This window comes from Pollicipes pollicipes, unplaced genomic scaffold (assembly GCF_011947565.3).
Source record: "Pollicipes pollicipes isolate AB1234 unplaced genomic scaffold, Ppol_2.1 Scaffold_4295;HRSCAF=5057_pilon_pilon_pilon, whole genome shotgun sequence".
NCBI classification, from domain to species: Eukaryota; Metazoa; Arthropoda; class Thecostraca; order Pollicipedomorpha; family Pollicipedidae; genus Pollicipes; species Pollicipes pollicipes.
In genome coordinates this window covers 33967982-33992218 of record NW_023596461.1, presented here as the reverse complement: position 1 = coordinate 33992218, position 24237 = coordinate 33967982, and the positions used below count along the sequence as shown (strand labels likewise).

The following is a 24237-nucleotide window of genomic DNA, read 5'->3' as shown; positions in this document are numbered from 1 at the left end:
GAGAATTCGGGTGGAAAACATGCGGGGTTAAGACAGGTGGATCGTGCCCCCCCCCCCCCCCCCCCCACCCACTCTCTCGTCCTCCCAGCGTCTCGGTGTTGCCAGAACTAGGCACCCCCGCGTGAATCAGTCCGATGGACTTCACGATCTCAACCAACTCCAAGCATACGTATGGTGCAGATCTTCGTGACCACCAAAACGCTCCAAGCCAAATGAATTGGTCGACCTCGTTGCATCTAAGCTGGCGATAAATTTCAACCTTTACCATTTTGTATAATTGGACAAACATGAAGCTGCCAGCCTCCTCAGGCTAGCAGTTGAAAGTAAAAGGCAGGAACAAGCTTCCGTCTTCATTCTGTATTGTTGCTGATCTGATCAAGCCAACTTAAAACAGTCTTCTGTGTTTGATTCTCAGTAAGGTAAAGTGGAAACGGCAATAAATATCGTATTGCGCATTCACCAGATAGTGAGGTGACAAGACGGACAAAAAAAAAACGATGAATAACAATGTACACTTTCGAGAATAAAACCCCAGTCGAAAAGCTGGACTCCCCTGAGGCCATTCAACCCAACGACTTATCCGGACTGCCATAAAATATCCCACCTCAAAACTAAGATCGAGATCATGAAGCGCCTCCAAGCTCATTTCCGCACACATGGACAACACCAGCATCGCTGCCACAACAGGGCGTCCGCTCTCGCCCGTCCGACGGCACAAATATAGCCCGCGGTGCACGCACACGGGCCGACAACGCACCGCATCAAAACTAGCTGGACTGTGCATCACACGTCTGCTGCCCTCGGGTGCGGACGTCGGCGGGCTGATGGGCCCGACGGCCTTTGACGGGCCGAGGCGTAATCACGTGACACACGCACGCACACGCACGCGCGCGCGCTGCCCCCAGCGGGGCCACCGCAACTTCAATTACAAAACTATCCAAAGCCAAAGGCGTCCGCGGCGGCACGCACAGCACGTCGCGGGCCGTCGCCGGCCGGGAACGATCGCAGCGCCACGGGGCGCCGACGTCCGGCACTGTTGTTTGCCACGACGGCCGGCAGGTGCCTCCCCGTCGCCGGCGGGCGAGCGGCCGCGACGACAGAAGGTAGCGGCCTTGTACTTGCAGCGTTGACTAGCGGCGGCCGTCGGTCGGGCGCCCTCACCTCTGCGTGTACTCGGACAGCGGCCGCACCGTGCCCTCCTCGTACACCTGCAGCACCGCCTGGCACACAAACTGGTACTGACTCTGCAACAGCGGGATAGACACGGGTAACACGACAGCCTCACACTGAACAGCCGACAACCAACAAAACCGACACCGACTCCGCACAAGGGCACGGCGCCGGGAAACACATCGCTTTATTCTGCACCGCCGCCTCACACATGGGCTGATGGTGACTGCGCAACAACGCAGTTCCATACAGCGCCACCACCCGACGGGCACCTGGTACTGCTCGTGCGCTGTGCGGGTCGGAAAGACGGCCCGCGTCACCAGCGGGACTCGCAAGAGACAGCAGGCACACGAGACGACCTCCAGACACGTCTCCTGCCACGCCTGCCCCTGGCGCAGTACACTCACTACCGGCACAGACTCTACCACGAGAACAAAGTATAGAAAAGTACAGCAAAGCAGAAAGGAAAAAGAAAAAGAAACCAACATGTTAAGAGTAGAAGTTAATCACAGAGCCCGGCGAAGACTACGGATGACGTGACGAACAGTATGCACGCCTCCCGGCCCCATTCGCTAGAACACGGCACTGAACCGCAACCACGGCTTCATCAGAGACGTGCTGCTTCACGGAAGCACCGATGTACAACGGCTTACTGCAACGAGTTGAAATCATAGCCAATGTTAAATGGTGCACAAATGTGCGCACCAAAAGAAAACGAATACCGTATGTTGAACTGACGACAGCTCGGCGCTTAAGCACACCCACCCGGGAACTACACGCACCCAGCGCCACCTCTCACACCAACTCACACCACCTTGGGAATACACCCACATCGAGCCAGACGCGGAACACATGAAGGCCAGACCGGAAGACGCAGCCCACGAGAGCAGCAACTCTCCCGCTCCTCACCCCACACCCACCACACCGGCCAGGCACGCCCTCGCCCCTCCCCCCCCCCCCCCAAACACAATCCCACGCCTGCTCCCGCCGCTCCCCGCTCTTCCCGCCGCCCGCAGCACTTACAGGAGTCTGGATCATCATGGCGCGCTGGTTCCTCATGCAGCGCACCGCCTCCAGCGGATAGACGGGCTGGTTGGCCTCGATCAGGCACATGGCCGTCTCCATGAGGATGAGCACGCCCGTGCGCCCGATGCCGGCCGAGCAGTGCACCACCGTTGGCTCCACCAGGCCGGCGCGCGCAGTTCGCACGCGCTGCACGAAGCGCACGAAGTCGGCCGGCTGGTCGGGCACACCGTGGTCCGGCCACGACACGTACTGCATGTGCGAGATGTGCCGCTCCTCGCCCGTCTGGGGATCGGCCGCCGGCGTCAGGGTAGGCGGCGCCATCTGTCGCGGCGGCGCGCCCAGCGGCGCCGGAACCAGCCGCCGGCGTCAGGGCAGGCGGCGCCATCTGTCGCGGCGACGCGCCCAGCGCCAGACGGCCCGCACGCTGGCTGTGTCCGGCGACCAATACGGCGCCGATTTGCAAGCTTTTTCGAGAAGAACGTGGCCGTAACACGGCGAAGATGATTCGGGCCACGGGGGATTGCAACTGCTCGGTCCTGCCGCCTACAACGAACATGATGAGGACGGGTCACGTCCAAGGTAACCTTCACGTTATGAGAAACTTCCAACCTTTTCACCGCACGCAAACTGCCAACGCACAACCACCGCCAATCTCGCACTCGCAGCAGCGCCACGACCGCCGCGTCGGGCCGGCCGAGGCCGCTCGCAGCGCTCACCTCCTCGGCCACGAGCGCGATCTCGCGGAAGGCGAAGCTGTCGGTGACCTGCTCGGCGGTGCAGGTGACGCGCAGGCCCTCGTGGACACGGCTCTCACCGACCGGCGGCCAGTACTGATGACACTTGACCCGGCCCTGCTCCACCAGCGTGGTCAGCATCACCACCAGCGGACACTGCTGCTCCCACACCAGCGCCCAGAAGTCGTCCGCCGTATGCTTCAGCGGCCCTGACGACACGACGCGACACGTCGGCACACGGCACGAAAACGTTTGGGACTACACACGGCTGGGTGTGTCATGTCAGCAGCACCCAACGTGTCACGCCGTTATGGTGATTGGGCGTGCGAACGCGCGCCGAGCGAGGTCATTTGGTGGCCACAAGCTCCACCCAAGGGACGCAGACACAAACAGGCGGTCTGGGGCTCCTCCGGAGTGGAGACTATTTGGTGGCTACAAGCTCCACCCAAGGGACGCAGACACAAGCAGGCGGTCTCGGGCTCCTCCAGAATGGAGAGACTATCTGGTGGCTACAAGTTCCACCCAAGGGACGCAGATACAAGCAGGCGGTCTGGGGCTCCTCCAGAATGGAGAGACTATCTGGTGGTCACAAGCTCCACCCAAGGGACGCAGATACAAGCAGGCGGTCTGGGGCTCCTCCGGAATGGAGAGACTATCTGGTGGTCACAAGCTCCACCCAAGGGACGCAGATACAAGCAGGCGGTCTCGGGCTCCTCCGGAATGGAGAGACTATCTGGTGGTCACAAGCTTCACCCAAGGGACGCAGATACAAGCAGGCGGTCTCGGGCTCCTCCGGAATGGAGAGACTATCTGGTGGTCACAAGCTCCACCCAAGGGACGCAGCTACAAGCAGGCGGTCTCGGGCTCCTCCGGAATGGAGAGACTATCTGGTGGCTACAAGCTCCACCCAAGGGACGCAGATACAAGCAGGCGGTCTCGGGCTCCTCCGGAATGAGCAGGTTGGAACTTGCGGCGGGACCAAAACGAGCCAAGCGTTCAGTTCCCTCACTTTAGGACGCATACTACTTTTGTTAAAAAAACTCAGCTGGAACCAATTTAAAGCGCCCCGTTATTTCATCACTTCATACAAGGTGGTACAAGAAGCGTCATAAATTATACACTCAAAGCCATGCTCTTGCGGTGAAGCATGAAAGACAATTTGTGCATATCCGTCTGTACCAATAATTCGACTACAGTGACCCTATTCGACCCTACGAAGCTACAAGCCAGTTCGCTATTGAAAACCGATAAGCAAAGCTGAATAAAGACGTTGGACAGTGCAGAAATTGTGCAAACAATTTGGGAGAACGATATCGAACTTGGCTTGGAGAAACCTTGACATCTGTTACAAATGGTCAGCCCGAGCGTCATCCCGCATTTAAGGCGTTCCACTTTCAGCCCCCGCCGGCCGGACGCCTGAGATCGAGCGGGGCGGGGGCGACGGCGGCGCGTGTGGGCGCCCGGTCCCAGGTGCGCCGCCGCCGCCCGGTGCACTAATCGGCCGGCGGTGCCTCGTGGGCCCACGGTAGGCGTGCCGTTCGGTGCCGGCTGAGCCGCCGCTCTGGAGAGCTTTCCAGCCCCCCCCCCCCCCCCCCCACACACACACACACTCCAGCTCGGTTGGCCGCGCTGGAGTGGCCGGCGTCAGCGCCCGCGGCCGGCCAGGGAATACCGGCCTTCAGCACATACTCAGCATCCCAGCGCTTCCTCGACCACAAGCGACGACAGGAGCGCGAGAACACAACCGCCGCAGCTAACCTGACCTGTTATTACAGCCGGCATATTGTCGGCAAGACAATTTACCAACCGATGTTCGCCGGCAACGGGGCCGACCCGGACAGCGACGGGGCCGACCCCGGACGGCGACGGGGCCGACCCCGACGGCGACGGGGCCGACCCAAACGGCGACGGGCCGACCCAAACGGCGACGGGGCCGACGCAGACAGCGACGGGGCCGACCCGAACGGCGACGGGGCCGACCCAGACAGCGACGGGGCCGACCCAGACAGCGACGGGGCCGACCCGAACGGCGACGGGGCCGATCCGAACGGCGACGGGGCCGATCCGAACGGCGACGGGGCCGATCCGAACGGCGACGGGGCCGATCCGAACGGCGACTCACCCTGGGCGGCGATGTACCGGTTCACGATGCCCGAACCGGGAATCTCCATGTTGACGTAGTTGGCGTTGATGTAGTCGCCGGAGTCGGCCGACGTCAGCAGCACCCGGGTGCTGTCGTCTGCGGGGCGGACAGCCGGCGCCGTCAGAGCGGCGGGGCGGCCGGCGGCCAGCGAGCGCCACAGATGGCAGCACCGAAGGTCGGGGGCGGAACGACGACACGGAGACCGACCGGGCGCCGCGGCCTGGATGAGCATATGCATGTGCGCACACAGGCAGCGTAAGCGGTACTGCGTATCGCGGGTGGGTGTATGATGATGATGATGTGTATGATGTGATGTGTGTATGATGACGATGAGTAGACAGGCCACTTCAGGGACCGCGAATGTCTAATACGAATGAGCCTAATTTCGACCTAAGCCTAAAGCTGACAAATCTTAGTCCGCGAGAAGCATTTTCTTCCAAAACGCGCCGCAGGCTGCAAGATCGGCTAACAAGCCCAGCACAAACAAACACGCAGACACAAGCACGCACATAAACACGCCCGGCCGCACGCGCACGTCCGCCGCCACTGCTGCCGCCACCCGGCTCTGTCCACTCACAGGGCGAGATGTCCCTGTAGCGGTTCTTGGCCACATTGCCGGGCAGGCGGCAGTCGTCCATGCTGAGGCCGGACGCCCGCCGCGGCAGCTTCTCGAACTCGGAGCGCGCTGCGCCGCTCGCCAGCGCTGCCGACAGGAGGGGGTGTCACGGCGGGCGCGACATACCAGAGGTGTCACAGAGGAAGGTCCTAAATGGCACCGGGACACATTTTTCAGCAGTGGACACGGAGAGAGTCGGTCGGCGCACAGGATCTGAACTCTTTTCACGGGTTTGCCCGACTTCCGACCGAGGCTCGACCGGCCCTGGGGCGTTTGGCGTTTGACGGATGCACGAACAGCGGCATCGTTCGCGCCAGGGCGGCCAGGCGGCAGCGTTTGCGGTTTGAGTCCAAGCCGGATGGCCCAAGCGAGAACGTCTCGAGCGGCGACACATGGCATCCTGGCAACCGCGTGGAGATGTTCCGGTAAACTAACGGTGCGCGTGACAGGACTAACCAGGACCATAAATACGCGGAGGGAGTCTGGTATTTCTCCAGTGTCGCGTTCGTGCATTGCAGACGGACGTTAAGCAGGCAGCTCCTTGAAACATCACCCAACACCCATCGTATACAATCCACCTCGATACAACCCATTCATTCATTCAAACAGACATGCATAAGTACTAACGATTCATGGAGACAAGTATTCCGCTTTAAGGTGATATATCTATAGCACGCCGAGCGAGCCAAAAGCAAAAGTCACGTAGCATGTGTGATCCGAAATGATGCTAGCTATCCCGAGACTAAACCGACCAATACCAGCCCGGAATGGGACGGAGGGTAATTCACCACGATATCCTCAACGAACAGCTTAATAAAGTCTAAAGCTTGAGCAGAAATAAACTGGCCGCATGAATAACTACAAACAAAAAAAGGAGCCACGGAAGGTTCCAAAGGGGGCTTGTGTCCTCGTACTCGCCCTCCCACCAGCTCTAGATCGTTCCCATCAGCTCGCATACCCTTGACAGGCACCGGCACCGGCTCCTTCTCTTCAAAACAGCTCAACGAATGATGTGAAGAAAACTCCACCCATCTCCAGCTTCTCGGTCGCTTCCGGCCACAGGTCGTCCCCGCTTTCCAGCAACCCCTTCCCATGCTGGCGGCGCCGCTGGCTGGCCAGGGGTCCCACGCCTCCGCGCCGCCGCCGGGCTCAGCGCGGTCAATTAGAGCGCGGTGCTCTTCCCGGCAGGGGTCAGCATAGCCCACTTCCGCCCCGGCGTCAGATATCACGTGGGAAGGGACGTTCGACGCCATGCCAGACCAAGCGTCAGCTGGCCTCGGGCGCGCTCGTTCGCCCGCGGCCGCCCACGGACCTCCGACACCGGTGGCGTGCGCTCCCAGCCGGGCCGCACCCGCGGACGCCTCGCCCCCCGCGGCCGCCCACGGACCTCCGACACCCGTGGCGTACGCTCCCAGCCGGGCCGCACCCGCGGACGCCTCGCCCCACGCCGCCGTCACCCACGCACGCGCGTCCGTCGACGATAACTCTCCACTGCGCCGCAGGTCGGCGGGGCGCGGGGGAGCACGCCGCCGGGGGACGGCTGCCTACAGTCGGGCTCCGGCGCTCAGCCCGCCCCAGACGAGCGCGGCTGGGTCCCGCCTCTCCGCTCCGGCCGACGTGTGGGTGACGCGGCCGGCGCGGCGCCGACACGCCGCGGCGCTTCCGGCGCGGCATCGACCGCCGCGTCGGGTCGACACGGCCGCTTCCGGCGCCGCCGCCGCCATCAGGTGTGTCGTCACCCGCCCGCGTAAGGCCGGCTCGCCGGCGGTCACGCCGTGACTCAGAGACGCCGGCCGACGGACACTCGGCTCCCCGGCGGGAAAGGCCGACAGGTGCACGGCCGGATGCTCGTACAAAGGATGCAGTAAATTCGGACTTCGTGAAGCCGACCCCATCGACCCCGTCAGAGGAGGGTGTTGCACGTCGCTCGTCGGTCAACCATCGCGGTCGGAGCTCAGTCTTTCAGTCGTCCGAGCGAATAGCAACACCTCACGCGAGGGCAGCGTACTCAATAAAGTTATGCCTTCTGGATCAAAGCGTGCAATGTGACCTTACTGGATGCGGGCTTCCAGATTTAAACCTAGGCCAGAACAGCAAGAAATTGGGTTGACGAATTCCGTACGCTTTTGCTGAGATTGCAATGATGGCTACAGGAAGCAAACAATACTCAACGTTACACAAATGGACGTGGCGTGCTCAGGTGATGGGCTCATGTGACGACTCTGGGCTATGACCCGGACAGGGATGTAACGCGTTATCCTGGCACCAGACAGCAGGCGAAGCCGCCTACCTCCGGCCGCGCGCCATACAGCGGCCGCGGAATCGCTCACCTTCCGACAGCATGAGCATGGACTGCCCGAGCGCGTCGCCCTCGGGCAGCGCCAGCGAGACGTACGGCGTGTCGGGCACGTACTGGACCAGCGGCTCCTCCGCCTCGCCGCCGCCCTCGTAGTTCACTGCGGAGCGACCGGCGCGTCAGACGGGCGGAGCGCCGGCGCCGCACAGGCTGGCCGACGGCCGCCAGCGCGGGTCCTCTTCGCCGGGCGAGACAGGCGTAACACTCGGGGCGAGTGGCGTTCAGCCAAGCGGTCTGGCGGCGTCCAGGATCGCGAGACAGGCGTACCACTCGGGGCGAGTGGCGTCCAGCCAAGCGGTCTGACGGCGTCCAGGATCGCGAGACAGGCGTAACACTCGGGGCGAGTGGCGTTCAGCCAAGCGGTCTGGCGGCGTCCAGGATCGCGAGACAGGCGTAACACTCGGGATGAGTGGCGTTCAGCCAAGCGGTCTGGCGGCGTCCAGGATCGCGTGACAGGCGTAACACTCGGGGCGAGTGGCGTTCAGCCAAGCGGTCTGGCGACGTCCAGGATCGCGTGACAGGCGTAACACTCGGGGCGAGTGGCGTTCAGCCAAGCGGTCTGGCGACGTCCAGGATCGCGTGACAGGCGTAACACTCGGGGCGAGTGGCGTTCAGCCAAGCGGTCTGGCGACGTCCAGGATCATTCGCGCGTCTCCTACGCAGACGTGGCCCGTTTGTGGCGAAAACCATATCTTCTATTTATTATTATCAGCACCACAACACGCCATCTGACCGACTGATACGCTTCCTGTCACGCCCTTCCCATAGCTCTCCCATCGGCAGGGAGATCACCTAGTCCCGGGAGGCAGAGGTGAGAGGAGAGGTGAGAGGCGGACATTCTCACCGCTGGGCCGGACGGTGAGCACCAGCTCGCTGTGCAGCTCCCGCGACGACCGGATGAAGCTCACCACTTCGTCATGGCTGAACTTGGACACGTCCACGCCGTTAATAAGCACCACCTGTCGGACGAAAGGGGAATCCCCGTCAGACGGACGGCCACGGCTGCGGCGGGCGCGGCCTGGCGACGGTCGGCCTGGCCGTGGCCAGCTCGGCCAGCTCCAGGGCTCATCGCCACGGCTAAAGAAAATCAAGCTCGAGACACCAGCGTCGAGACCGGTTCATCCGTGAAGACAAATGGGCTTCTAACGGTTGACATCGACATGACAGACGTCGCTTTGGCCGCGGACGTATCAGATGCATGCAGAACTATCAGATGAGCACTGACTATACAGTCCACTCGTTCAGCACATAAGGCGGCACTTTCTACTGGCACGGCGCCGATGCCCGCCGCGCTCTGCACACGCCGACAGTTCGGAGCCAAACCGCGCCGTCCCACACACGGCGAGAGCGGCGCTTTCGACAGCCGGCCGCTCCAGTGCTGCAGGCCCCTCAGCGGCGGCGAGCGGGCGCCGGCCCGCATCACCGCGCCGGCCGCCGCCCCGCCCCGGCCGGCCGTCGCCTCCCAGGGCGGACTCCACCCGTCGGCGCGGGACCCGCCCTAGCCGGCGGGCGGCGCGGCCGAGCCTACGTCAGCCCCACACTCCAGGCGAGACGTGGGAGTGACTGGGTCTATGGGAGGGGAGGGGGAGACACCGCTCACTTTGCACGCCTCTCATGAAGTCGTCTCACGACTGCGCAGGATGAGATAAGAGCTTATGCAGATACATTAACTCTTGGATCACACCTCGCACTTCAAGTGCAAACCACGTGTTGACGTGCACTACACTTCACACAACAGGTTTCGAACAGTGTGAAAAATGCTTCCATCGGACGGCGCAGCTCCTGTCGCAGTTACGCCGGCAGCGGCAATTCGACGTCCAATGCTCCAATCGACCTGGCGATCGGCAGCGCTGGCCTTTCGAGCATTCCCGGACGCCGCAGAGCGGGCGCGCTTGCTGGAACGCTGGGAGTGATCTAACGCGAACCCATCAGTTGTCGTTCACGGGCAGACCGCGGATCCCCCCCCCCCCCCCCGCCGACGTGCGCCGATTGAAGCACGCCAGAACACGGCGGTCGACGCGGCGACCCGGGACCGTCCGGGGTCGCCGCTCAAGCCCCGTCGGGTGTGTCCGGCGGGGGGTTTGTTCCCTGGATACGACATAGTCATGCGTGCAAGTTTTCTGTTGTGTCCTGGCCAGCTAGTTTTCAGCAGCCAGTGCGCTTTCCGCTGGAAGATGGAAGGGTAGCTACTGAATGATGGGTAACCAGAATTGCCCCAGCAGGTGTGTGACTGCTAGAGCACTAACCAAAGCACGCAATCAGCGGCGGACCAGCCATGCTCACGCTTCTCTGACGCCATTCGAAATTAATGCCAACCAAAAAAGATCTGATGAAGATTGCATTTTCCAGTGTAGTAGCTGACAAACAAATCTAACGCTACGCCTGACGTTTGTTTGGGGTGTCTCACTGAGAGCCGAACAGATTAACACGGTCAAGCTCGCCCCTGACGGCAATACGGACACAGCCACCTCCTCCACCTGAAGGGGTCATCCCTGACGTCGCCTCTCGGCCATGTGAGGAATGGACTTCGCAAGCCACGTCACGAGCAAGCCACCTAGCTCCGTCAAAAGTCGCACGAGTCTACCCGCAGCAGTGAATGGACTTGCAATCGTCAACGAGGCATCAACCCGCGCCAATTAGTCCCCCCGCACGCAGGCGCTGCGGCAAACGTCCCGGCTCCGCCGCCCACCTGGGCGTTACACGCGAGGGCCGGCACCACGTCCACCAGCGGGCAGATGGCCCGGTGTGTGTGACGGGCGCCGGGCAGGGTGCCTTCCTCCGCGCTCGCCGCGGAACCGGGTCAGCCGTGTTTGCCCGGCGCTCGCAGAACCCGCCGCCACCGATCTGCACCTGAAGGGCGCCCACTCGGCGCGCTCCGAGCCCGCCAGCTGAGAGCTGCACACGACCGCAGCGTGCAGCGGCCTTGGCGACGTCCGTGGCGTCCGTCGGCGGCCGACGTCACGTCAACGGGGATGGATGTTCGCCTGCCACCGGCGCCACACGCCGGCGATCTGCGCCGTTCGCTCGCAGCGGGCCGTCACCAGCGCAGTGCCGAGCTAGAAACCGGTGCGGTGAGATTCCCCTCATCAAGCCGAAGGCTTATCGACGGGTCTTCACGTGCCACCGAAACAGCCCGACTGATTGGCCGCCTATGGACTGCGCGCACATAGCAATCTGCCGCCCACACATCTGTCGTCGACCTTCAATTCCATGACGTCAGCGCGGTGGCGCGTGTCCCCGCGCCGACGAGCGCAGGGCGACGAGCAGTTCACCGTCCCCGCGCGATGCTCACCGGCCCGATCCATATCCGCGCAACGACCTTGTCATCCGCCCCGTCCTGAGTACCAGCTGTGGGGCGGGGGGAGGGGTGGGGGCGGGGGTGGGGACGGGGTAGGGAGGGGGTACGGGCGGGCGCCGTAAACAGGTCAGTCGGCCACGACGAACACCTGACCGGCTCCAGGTGCGCGGCGCGCCGGCTGAGTCACAGAGCCGTGTGCCTGCGCGTCAGCAGCGCTGCTGCGGGCGCGGCCAATCAGCCGGCGCGCCCCGACGCGGCCGGTGGCGGCCGCGTCTCCCGACAGGCACGAGAAGCCAGCGCGGCGCGTCCGTCCGCCGGGACCGAGCACCGTCCTCGGCCGAGGCCCACACAGATGGCGAACGGACGGACCAGCTCCCCGACGCCGAGCTGGCAGGCGCCGGCGCCGACGCCGGCGGCGCAGGCTGTGGCGGGCGGCCGAGGCGCATCCGGCGCCGGCAGAAAGCGTTTAGGCCGCCACCAGGGCGGCACCCGCCGTACAATGCTGTAGCACAACTACCAAATTTCGATCCGGACCGCTAGGCCGCCATTTGGAGACGACAGGCTCTATTAAACTCCAAAATTTTGATCCATTGGAGGACGCACCATGATCTTTACAGTCAAGTGCACGCACGTCAAAACCAATGAGGATCAAGGGCTATCTACTCGGGGACATGAGTCACTATCTCTGATTCTAAAAGCAACACATCACCTAATCCCCATATGAGGGCACACAAATGGCAACGTGTCCCCCCCCCCCCCCCCCCGGCTCCCCGCTGGCAGCCCGACGGCCGGCCAGGGGTCAACGCGGGTCCGCGGGGTCACATCAGCTCGGCGGGCGCCTCTGGCACATGTGCCGCCGCCGCCGCCGTCGCCCGGCGCGCCGCGGGAGCCGGCCGCGTCAGGTCCGGTCCGACTCCGGATGTTCGGCCGGCGATCGTTAGCGCTAATGGCGGCGCTGGCGACGCTGTTGATTGGCGAGAAAGGCGCAGCGGAAGCGCACGCGATCAGCCGATAAAGAGCGCGCGAAAACGGCCGCTTATCGCGCCTCACGCGAGGCGAAAGCGATCGCAGGTGATCGGCCAGATCGGCGCCGGTACAGATGTCAGGCGTGATTCACCGTCGGTGTGGCGCGGCCTTGCGACACCGTCCTACGTCGGAGAGCGCGTCAGTCGAGTTCTTTGAAGGCTTCCGCCCGCCGCTAGGAATGGCGCAGACAGCACGCACCTGCGACGCTCCAGCACGCGGCGCGGGACCAGGGGTACAAACGCTTAACCGATGCGCGTCGTCGCGTCATCGATGAGCAGGCGCGCGACACCCGGAACCACATCCAACCACCAACACCAACTACTTACGGCCACAAACTACGACACCTTCCAGGAATGTTCCGACATTGTGTGGCCAAACGAGCTTGTAGTAGTATTACATGCAACAAAGCACGCCATAGCCGCGCAGACTGCGCCACTGACGTACTCGCCGGCCGATACGGGACGGCGGTGCTCCGAGCCCAGTCCGCCCGGTGACCCCGCGCTGCCGGCGGGCCGGGGCTGAGCCTCCACTCGCCGGCCGATACGGGACGGCGGTGCTCCGAGCCCAGGTCCGCCCGGTGACCCCGCGCCGCCGGCGGGCCGGGGCTGAGCCTCCACGCGCCGGCCGCCGGGCTGAGCCGGCATTCCATCGGCGGAGCCTACAGCCGCCCGCCAACGTACTCGGAGCGACACAGGCGGCGGGCGGTGGTCGTGCTGCGCGCGTGATACAGCCGGACTGCCTACCCGTGGGCGCCGGGGAAGCGCGGCGATAACGGGGATCTAGGTGCCGCCCACCAGACTCCGCAATCCTAAGGCGCATCAGGCTACAGTACCTGCTCGGCGGACCGCCGACCCGTTCCGCGCCTTCAAAACGTCTCCATTCGGCTACAGTGACGGCCCAGAGCTCACACGCCGAGAGCCGTTCAGCTTTCAGTCCCTCAGCCGTTCTCGACGTTACGCTGCTCCTCTCGGCACCTGGCAGGCGGGCGACCCCCACCCGCCTCCCAGCCGCCCTCCTGGCGTTGTCGGCGGCCCTCACTCGGCTCCGCCCCGGCTCCGCCCCGGCTCCGCTCCCCGGTCTGAAGCTGCGGTCGCGGAGCCCGGCTCCCGACTCTCACCCTACTCCACGAGCGGTGACCTGACCTGATCTGGCCTGACCATGACCTGACCTGGTCGCCCTCGCTGAGGCGGGGCATGGTGCGGTCGGCCGGCGACTGGGGCGCCACCTTGGAGACGGTGACGGGCGTGCTGGACTCGGCGCCGCCCTTGACGTTGAAGCCGTAGCGCCCCTCGTCGTCGGGCTTCATGTGGATCACCACCAGGCTGCCGGCGGGACTCTCCACGTGGCCGTTTCCCTGCATGGCGGCGAGGCAGCGGCATGTCAGGCGGCGCTGGGCACACAGGGCGACGCCCAACAAGCGGGCATGCGCTATATATATAGTCACGCATAATATACACGGGTACACGCTCAACAATTTAGTCGAAATTATGAAGGTGACGCTGTAGGCTGTCACGGCGTTGGAGACAGCTGAGCTTTGTCGAGGGACATGGACATATTTTCCACTAACATAACCTTTCAAGTTAGATTGTTCATCACATTCTGATTTGTAATCCATAATACCTGCACCATGGCTACACTCAAGCAATGCCCCACATGAACTATATGTGGAACCGACCCGGAACAATCCTTGCCGACACATCACGAAAGCGAAGGGTCCACATAAGAGCACGGCCCGCCTACGGACCAACGCTGACCCAGTGGGGCAGTCATTCTAACGGTGCGTGTTCCCCCACTGTCCGCAGTCCCATCCGCACTAGCTGCCAGCCGCCGCGACCAGACGTGCCCTTCGTCGCCGCAGACCAACGCGCGCCGACCCCAAACATCCGACGGCGCCCGAGCGTGAAACGGCGCCGGTGCCGCCCCGGACGACAGCGCCGGCCCGGTAACGGCCGACCGCAGCATCAACAGCGCGCCGGCGCCGCGGCTGACGACACGCGGCGCCGCCGCCGAAGCCGTCTGAGAGGCGCGCCGCCGCGACGGAAGCGGCGCCGGCCGCGTCACCGGCGGCCGGGCCTCCGGCGACGCCGGTGCGACGGCCGCCGGCCGGCTGTCCATCACGCGGCCGACACATGGCGCCGATCGACGTCCGACGCCGTCATTAGCCGGCTGCCTGATGGCGCATAACGCCGTCGGACGGTCGCGCGGTCCGTCTGGCGCCGCCGCCCGGCCCCATGGTGATGGATGCTCCTCGGCTTCCGCCGACAGACGGCACGGCGACCCGCCGCTCGCAACCGCCAACCACGCTCGCCACGGCCTCTGCCCTGCCTTTTGTACATTCGGACGCTTTAACAGCTGAAGAGAAACGCAGCAGCCCACAAACAGGCTAAGCCCATGTCTGCCGTATTTTAACATCCCACAAGCAATACAGCACACTGTGCCCGCATCGGCGCACCAGGCTATCTTCCCATGTTATCAGCGGCACGTAATCAACTCATAGCCCGCAGCGCGACAATGCGGACGGCTCCAGCCACAAGCTAGAGCGCAGGTTCGCAACGTCAGACAACACCTTCCCAAACCACACAAAAACGCGCTGCTGTCGCCGGCCGGCAAGCGCAGTGTATATCATCGGCGAGCCGGCGCCGGTCGCGGTGCAGGACACGCAGCGGCACGACCGGCAGAGTCGGATGTGGTCGCGAAGGACTGGCGTAGGCGACGGCACAGCCGCCGCTGGCGGACAGGGTCGGCGTGAGGACGCCCTGCGCCAGGACCAGGGCCGCGCACGGTCGCACGGCCGCACGGCGCGCCCGGACGCCGCTGGAGCTGACGGGAGCCGCGCCTGGTCGTCTTCGGCAACGGTCGGCAGGCGTTTGTTTACACACGGCAAACGTGTAAACAAACAGCGAGGTTTGACTGCTTCGAGGGCACGCCCGGCGCCCACGGACTTCGCTGAGCTCCGCAGATTCAGCGAAGTCGGCGCCGAGACGGCGTGAACGAGAGATGACCAGGTGCATCAATTTGTTTCCTCTCCTGGACTCGATTTCATATTTCATCCTCAGCATTGATGTAAGCGACAGCCGGCCCAAAGCCAGTCAATCACCGCCACGGTCAGACGCCACCACCACCCGCCGCCTCGACAATCAACCTCACGCGTCTCGATGCCGCGTCCGGCGCGGCGCCCGCCCTGGCGAGTGATCCAGTGACGCCCCGCCGGCCGACACAGGAGCGCGTCGCGGCAGGTGTCGACGGAGCGGGCGACTGGCGGCGGCGCCCGGCCTGACGGCGCCGCCGCCGCCTTATACGGCTGCTGACGAGCGCACTGTGGGCGGCCGCTGCCCAGGAAGCCACCGCTGCTCACTGCGACGATCGCTTTCGCAAGCAGCGGCCGCCACAACAAAAACAGGGCGGCGCCGGCCGGTGAAAGGCCGGCGGTCGGCCCGGCCGGGCGGCGATAGCCGGCCGGGTGCCGGCGGAGCGGCGAGCCGTCGGGGCACACCGCCGACCGAGCCGGCCGGCTGCCGGCGGAGCGGCGAGTCGTCAGGGCACACCGCCGTCCGAGCCGGCCGGGTACCGGCGGAGCGGCGAGCCGTCGGGGCACACCGCCGTCCGAGCCGGCCCGCTCAGCCGTCTCCCTCCCAGTTCCGGTTCCGCCACAGAGTTCGCTTGCGCGGCGAGGATCGTGCCGGCCTCACAAAACACCAGGTCTGATGCGGCACGCGACCGGGCCGAACACATCAGCGGAGTGTGCCTACCACGTGAGCGACTGACTACGCCCGCCACACCGGACACCACGCCTGACACACCAGACATCACGCTTGACACACCAGACATCGCGCCTGACACACCCGGCACGATGCCTGACACACTGGAACCACACCTGACACGCCAGACATCACGCCTTACACACCGAGGGAACCGCGTCACAAGGACACCACATCTGACACAGCAGCAGACTTCGCCTGACACACCCCATATGACCACGCCTCCCACACCAGGTAACAACGCCGGTCTCATCAGGAGACGCCTGGCAGAGTCATCCCGCCAGCGCCTCCCACCCCCCTCGCCACACACACACAGCCGGCCGCTACCCTCAGAGCCGGTGGGTCCGAGCGGCGACAACGCCAGTTCCGCCGGACACGACGCCACTGTCCCGCTGGCGAGCCCGGCGTGGCCGACGCCGGGGGCGGCGCCGTTGGCACACGGCGGACGTCCGGCGGCGGCGACGGAGCGCGCGCCACCAGTGCGCGCTAACTGCCCGTCCGCAGAGCGTCCAGAACACCGCCGCGGCCGTCGTTCGGACGGCAGCAGCCAACGGCAGTCACAATACCATCCCATGAGCAGAGCGTCCAGAACACCGCCGCGACCGTCGTTCGGACGGCAGCAGCCAGCGGCAGTCACAATACCATCCTATGAGCAATGCGCTAAATAGGGTGACGTAAGCGTTGTCGGCCTTAGGCCTTTGATGTATGGACGGGGTTACGCGGACGCCACAAGGAAGTGCTCCAAGTGCAGCAGCACCGCGGCCCGGGCGCGCTGAACTAGCGCGCTGGAGAGAGAACACAACAGGGCTTCCTGTGATAATTTTCTCGTGGGAAGGGCTCGTGCAGGCCGCCCATGGGCTTCCAGGGCTGAGGAAAAGACTCGTCTGCCTAACGGAACTGTAAATTAGTGCACAACACCTACGCGTTGCCGGTGTGAAACAGCGGGAATACAGCACTCCCGTGCGTCACGCGAGACCAGCCGGCCCGCAGCGGCGGCACCAGTTACCACTTCACAAGCCGCAGCGCGACCGTTCCCTGCGAAGCCTCGCGGCCGCCGCCGCGCCGCGCGGCCCCGCCGACGGGAAAACGGCGGCCTCACGCGCGAGACGCCCGCGTCCGCGCCCAGACCGCCGACACGCACCGTCGTCGCCACCTGGATGCGGAGTCGGTTCTTGAGGCGATGCAGCCCCATCGGGAGCGCGCCGCCGCCGGCGCACCGTCGCGCCCGCCGCCGCGGCCGGCACTGGCGGCGGGCGCCGATCCAGGTGGCGCCACCGCCGCCGACGCCCGCGCGGGGGCGGCCGGGGAGGAGGCGCCCCGCCGTCACCGCCGAACCGCTCCGGTTTGCCCCGGCTACTGCGACGAGCCATGGGTCTGCCTCGGCGCCGCGCCGAAGCGTTCGCCCCGGTTACCCATCACGCTCGTTCCATGATTTACGGACGCATGCAGCTGAGGGGTCCTGACAGCAGTCGCCCCCGCCTCGGTTACCAGGAGCGAGATATGAACCCAGTAAGCGTTGCCCGCATTTGTGCCGCGCGGGCAACGCGAATCGCTCGCCCCCTACCGCGGCCCGCACACCACGCTATCGCCGGCGCCATCTGTGGGCGCGCACATGCTCTCGGGCCCGCGCGAGCCGGCCGCCGCCGCCTGCGTGACCGGCTGATGCGCCGCTGTCAGCTTTGAGCAGATCCTGCGGTCGCTCTCAGCATGGCTAGCCGGGGCTGAGCGAGGCGTGGGGTGAGCTGTGGCTGGGCGGAACCACTGGAGCACGGCATCCGACAGCCATTTAACCTGAATGGTTGACTGGCGCTGGCACACAGCCAGAACCGCCCATCCGCAAACATTGGAACGGCTCGCGTCGGCGCGATCGCACCAGTCGGCGCTCCATGTATATTTAAACGAATGCCATGAATGCGAGAGCTGACAGGCGAATGCCGGTATGCACATCTGTAAGCTGTGGTGCTAATTCCTGTCGATGATTACACACTCAAACTTTATTCGTCCGTAAATGAATTTATGGATCCTTAAAGCTTATTCCGGGACACAGCGGATGGGACCTCGACCAGTGCGTAACATATGTGAAAGCCGCGGAGTATATTCGGGAAGAATTCCGTCGCCAGTAATGTCTTGTTACCCCCTGAGCGAACCATGATTATATTTACACAAGCACTTACTTATGAAACGTCACGTGCATGCCACGACGATCCAGAAAACTGAGAAGACCCACAAAGTGTCACAGGATATTTTCACCGCCATGACATTTAGCCACTACAACCACGGCTTTGACCATCCACTGGCGCAAAACGGTGCCCGAATGCTTCAAAACCTCGCCAAAGCAGCCGTCGGGACCGCACCTACCCCTGGCAGTGTGCTCCATTCTGGCCGCCTGCGCTGGATCAGACAGCGGGTCGCCCTGGCCCAGCCGGGCCACGGAACCCGGACGCCTCGCGTCGACCACTCATCGGCGCCGACGCCTTCCGTGAAGGCCGTCTGACCCAGTTGGGAGGCACAAAAGGTGTGCCGCCGGTCGATATCGGACGTCGCCGCGATCGCCCGGCGGCCGGCGCTGACTCAAACGACCGAACGACCTCTGATCCCCCCCCCCCCTCCGCACAGCGCGCGACGGCCGGAGGTGCGGCGAGCGCGGCACGGTGCGATCATCAGGGGCGGCTGCCGACCCCAGCGCCCGACGGCCGGAGGTGCGGCGAGCGTAGCGCGGTGCGGCCATCAGGGGCGGCTGCCGACCCCCAGCGCGCGACGGCCGGAGGTGCGGCGAGCGCGGCACGGTGCGATCATCAGGGGCGGCTGCCGACCCCAGCGCGCGACGGCCGGAGGTGCGGCGAGCGTGGCGCGGTGCGGCCATCAGGGGCGGCTGCCGACCCCCAGCGCGCGACGGCCGGAGGTACGGCGAGCGCGGCACGGTGCGATCATCAGGGGCGGCTGCCGCCCGCCGGCGGCGCCGCTCCGTCGGCGAGCGGTGCCGCCGCCGGGCCGGGCTGGCACATCCCAGGCGGCGTGAAGCCCGCGGAGCCATTCATCGCCGACGATGGCCGTGTTCACGGCGGACCGGGGCGCAGCGGAGGGCAGATGGCTGACGGATTCGACGGTGTTTCAAGGCTGAGGTCATTCGTGTGCGATCGCATTCGTGCATCTTTCGAAACAGGGCTTCCGGGTCCGTCCGAAGTACCGTAAAAATCCGCCTTGCGCTCGCAGCGGGGCAGATAACACGCTACGAATAGCTGATTGACCCGGAAAACCGAGGCTCATGACGTCAGGGCAGGCATCCTCCGGCTTATCGACCTCTCTAAACGCGAACACACCTCGGCCCGTCCCGGACCCGCCCATCCATCCAGACCCCGTCGCAGTGCAATGTGAGTGGCAGCCGGCCCAGATCGGACGGCTGGACGAGATCGCGGGGGGGGGGGGGGGCTACTGCGGCAGCCTCGGCGGAGGCGCCGTCGGCTGCGCGTGACGGCCGGTGACTGACGCCCGCCTGACGGGACGCCGAGCCCGCCCGCAGCCGGGCACGAGCGGCTACCAGGCACGGCGGCCCGAGGCGGCGCACCGGCTGCGCGTGACGGCCGGTGACTGACGCCCGCCTGACGAGACGCCGAGCCCGCCCGCAGCCGGCCATGAGCGGCTACCAGGCACGGCGGGCCGAGGCGGCGCACCGGCTGCACGTGCCACGCCGCGCGGTCGCGGCGGGTGTCGCCAGCGGACGTGCATGGCGACAGGTCACGTCGCGCGGCGTGACACCGACGGCGTGGTGTCACGCCGTCACGGCGTGACCGCTCTGTCCGGCGCGATGCGGCGGCCGCCGGCCGGGCTGCCCCGCCAGATCGACGGATAGCCGTCCACGTCGGCGCCGGCATCTCGCGGGCCGCCGCCGCCACTTCGCCTGTGGTACGGCCGGTGCCGCTGGGACGTCGGCAGCGGTGGTCGCGCCACATTCTATACTTCCCGTCGGCGATCGGGTCCTCACCAGTGAGTGAGCGCAGGGACATGCTGCGCCGTGCGCCGAGGTAACGCCGGCGCTCAGCTGCCGACCGGCGCCGCTGAACAAGTGCGTGGGCAACTGATAGCGGGTATTCGCAACAAAGACACTCGGTCCCTGACCTCCAGACAAGAGAAAACCATGCGTTCCGTGGGTATGACCGATACGGAGGCGGACAATGGCTGACTTCCTCTCTTCTGCTGTCCCGGTGTGAGAAACCAACCAACCGTGAGCCAACCGTGTCAACTGCGCGGAGTTTATTTCTGGCGTTGCCCAGCGAATCCCGCTAACCTGGTCCCAAAACCCTCGTTAGTTGTCCTTCAGACGGAAAGTCAGCAACGGCTTGAGACCACAGGCGGGGTCCTGACGTACGCTGATTACAGCACGGCAGGCGATAGAGAAGTCGGGAGCGCCAGGCTCTTCGGCGGTGCCGGGACCACTGATACACATCCGCCATTGGGCCGCTGTACGCACGGCAGACGACACGTGCGAATTACAGGCCAGTGGAGCATCGTCTCCGGCCCAAGGCGCTGGCTGCAAGCATGGTGGACAGAGTCCGCTTTCAGTAAAAGCGTCTTATATCTTTTCCAACGAAGCGAACGGACTTAAGATGCCACGCCGCAACTGAGAGGCCAACGGCCTGTTCGAGGCGAGACCAGCAACATCGGCCCGGCTCAGTACCGACCCCAGATGTCGGCGTTAACGGAAGCGCCGCTGAACAGCTCGAGTGAGACGAACCGGCGAAGTTCAGGACGCAGCATCGACCGACGGATCGGACGGAGGACCTCTGGAGCCGGGCAGAGGTCCTCGCGCGCGCCCGCCGCTGACCGGGCCCGGACCACCAGCCGTCACCGCGCCAGCGCCGAGCGCCGTTCTCCCGTCACGACCGCCGCTTCAGGAGGCGAGCACACGCCGCCCGGCCGGCCGGCCACGCATTATGGAGGCGGCACAGAGCACATACCTGCGAAGGGCCGGTGCGCTGGCGCCGGCTCGCCCGGTGGTGCCAGCTCGCATGCCCGCGCCGCCGGGCGTCCGGTCACAACTGACGGGCTCCGCCGCCGCTGGGGCGAGCGGCGCCGCCACGCGGCGCGGCGCCACCTCGCGGCGCGCCGCCGGTCCGAGAGGCGGAGCCGAGCCGGCCGACGGGGCGCCGCCGCCCAGATCAAGAGCCCCCGCGCGCAGCAGCGGGCCCGGTCCGATGCGTGTCGCACCAGGAGCGACCGGCTCGCCTCCGTCCAGGCCCATTGGGTCACAACTCAGACACCCGAATCCCCCGCGGTCTCATCCCGGAATATCAGAACCCTCGGCTCCCTCCCTCAGGTCTACCTCAGCCCATTAGACCTAGCCTGGGAGATCCGACTTCTCAGTCCCGTCCCAGGACACCAGAACCATTGGCACCGTCTACAGACCGTGGTCCATCAGGTCCACCCCATGTCACCAGACCCCGCGGTTCAACCTCGGGTCACGGCCGTCCACTGGCCCCGCCCCAACACAGGACCCCGAAACCCCCGCCCCAGCCGCTCCCAGCCGGGGGCAACGGCGAGCGCGCCTTCACCACCGGCCCGACCCCGCTCCCATGCCGGCGGCGCCGCTCCCAGGCGGCCGCTTCCCACACGACCCGCTCTCCGCCGCCGGCCGCCGACCGCCGACCGCCGCCCACAGACCAGCAGCCGCCGCTACCAACCCGCTACCCGGCCCCAAATGGGACGTGTGGGCGGCGCCGCCACGCCGGCGCGCAGCCGGCGCGCCCGTGGCCGATATACGCGGTCCAAAACGCCAGCGTCGGACGAGGCGGCGGCCGGCCGGGCTAGCGGTGGCGCGCCGCCGCGACGCCTCATCGCCCGGCTGCCGGCGGGAAAATCACGCTTGGCGAGTTCCCGGGAGACGTTCGCAGGGTGTTATTATGACAGGAGCTCAACGCCCGCGCCGGGCCGCTGAAACGCGCCACGCTGCCGGCAGTTCGCGGTGCTGGTCTTCGCGCTGGTTGAAGTACCGTTACCTTCAAAGCCCTCTCAAAATACAGCACGGCGCGGCACAGCACGGAGAACTAGACATTCAGACATCCTGTCCGCAAACAAGGACATCGCATGTATTATGGGACGATCAGCATACGAGCCCGCTCGCCATCCGGAGCGTCACGTGCTCTGTTGTCAGGACGTCGGCCGCGCGTCCGCACGTGCTAAAATGCTTTGAAGGATTTATGGGGACGTTTACTAGTTCTAAGCAGTCTCCGACGAGACTTTGCGGCATAAACGACGTCCTTCCCGAGGGAGTTGTTTGCGGCCAGCGAAAGCACGCTAGAACCATTTCCAACACGGACGTCTGCTATGTTCTAGACATTGCAGGCTGTTGGAGAACACATCGTACATCACGCCGCCAAAAAGGCTAGGACTTTGCCCAGACGAAACAATCTCGCTCAAGCTGACCCTTGATGTCATTTTTGGGTGGCAGGCCAGATTTTACCATGAAACACAGCTGTCGCTCACAAACGACGTCGCCTGCAAAAACGAACTCGTCCAAAAGACGGCACGCTCCACATGCCTCCAGGGTCAGTGACGTGCTTAGCACCAGGCTCGTTCAGCACCAGCATCTGTCGCACACCGAATAGATGGGATCCTGTACGTGATCCTGACAGATGTGATCCAGCAAGCACGGTATCGTGGGCCGGGGTCAGCGCCGCGAGAACGAGCCGCCAGCGCGGCAGGCGCGGGGAGGCGTCCGCACCGCGAAGCCCGAGCGTCTGCCGTGGCGCGTTATCCGCCCTGTACGCGGCACTGACCGCTGACTCAGGGGGGCGTCCACCGCGCCGCGCGCGCGCGCCCGCGTCGAATCTGACGCACATTTCCTGGCGCGCCCGTCGGCATACCCTGCCGCTGCGTCACACGTACACACGCGCCGCCCAGCCCGCTGGCGGCGGCCGGCGGCGCCATCAAACAGCCCGGTATCCAACGCTATCAGCGGGGCATCCCCGCCCAATCAGCCGGCGCGCACGGCAGCATCACACCTCACCGGAGCAGCGCCGCGGGGCGGAGAGCGGCGCACTGATGACGGCCGACACCGCAGCCGACGCAGCCAACTGTCGCCGGCCGGCCGGCCGCGGCCGACCGGGCTGCACCGGCGCCGCCATGGCAACACGTCAACAGATGTCCGGCCAGCGCGCGGTCGGCCGCGCCGCTAACGGCCAGACGTGTTTGTGCAAGGTGGGCCGTTTTGGCACACGTCTGTTGCGCGAAGCCAGGTGGCGGCCTTCTTAAAGTGGGACACAGGAACGTGCTCGGTTCCCCCGAAATGGCTTCACCCTTTGTCAAAGTCGGAACACGGCTCACCATGGCTTGGCAAAACATGGGCGGCATCGCTGGAAACGGCACAAAGATGGAATGCCAATGACACACTTTGTACCGGGAACGGCGGGGTGCGGCATCGACTTCCCCAGGGCAACCGCCCGATCATGCTATGCGCCGATCTATACGCTGCAGCCATTCCCCGAAGTGGGGCCAATGCGAGACTGCATGACAGCGGCCCAAACACACCAACGACACCGTCTTCCCATCACGGCTAACGACACCTCCGCTGCTGGCATATTTGCCATTCTTAGCGGCGGGCAGTGTCTGCCTGACGGATCGAGCCGCCCCGTTGTTACCCCCCGGCCAGCAGCGACCAGCGCCACGCAGTCCGCCGACCGTGGCGGCCGCGACTCGGACCCAGACCGGCGGCGCCCTCGCCGTGCCCTGGGGGCAGGCCTGCCGGGGTCACGGGGTCACAGCGGGCCGCAACCTACGCGCCGCGCACGTGCCGGAGCCGGCGCTCCGCGGATGTTTGTGAGAAACAGGAAGCTCAGGCTAAACATTGGCAAGATCCCGACTGGACAACATGACGACTGGTGGCAAAACGGAGGGAGGTCTCCTGCGCAGGGACGACATCTGCCGCAGCGAGGCGCCGGCTAATTACACAACGCCTTCAACTTACCGGACATGTTTGAAATTTCAGATGGGCAAGTCCCTCATGCCAACTATGAGCAAGACAATTGGGAGGCAAATGCACGTTGTCATGCAACAGTAAAAAATGTACTGTTTTCATTGAAAGCGGCTTCAAAAGTTTCCTGTCAAAAGTAAAAGC

The 24237-nt window shown here is 64.8% G+C and overlaps 1 protein-coding gene across 2 annotated transcripts in view; it reads right to left on the bottom strand.

Annotated features, from left to right (window-relative positions):
- Positions 1-337: 337 nt before the first annotated feature.
- Positions 338-24237, bottom strand: part of LOC119097611 (tyrosine-protein phosphatase non-receptor type 4) — a 67744-nt gene continuing 43844 nt past the window's right edge. For both annotated transcript variants that reach the window (XM_037220652.1, XM_037220653.1), the window contains exons 11-18: positions 13538-13723; positions 8890-9004; positions 8020-8145; positions 5651-5776; positions 5053-5169; positions 2913-3139; positions 2194-2478; positions 338-1244 (exon numbers count right to left, since the gene is read on the bottom strand). In XM_037220652.1, the coding sequence (XP_037076547.1) occupies positions 1158-1244; positions 2194-2478; positions 2913-3139; positions 5053-5169; positions 5651-5776; positions 8020-8145; positions 8890-9004; positions 13538-13723 (1269 nt within the window). In that variant the 3' untranslated portion in view covers positions 338-1157. The remainder of the gene's footprint in view (positions 1245-2193; positions 2479-2912; positions 3140-5052; positions 5170-5650; positions 5777-8019; positions 8146-8889; positions 9005-13537; positions 13724-24237) is intronic.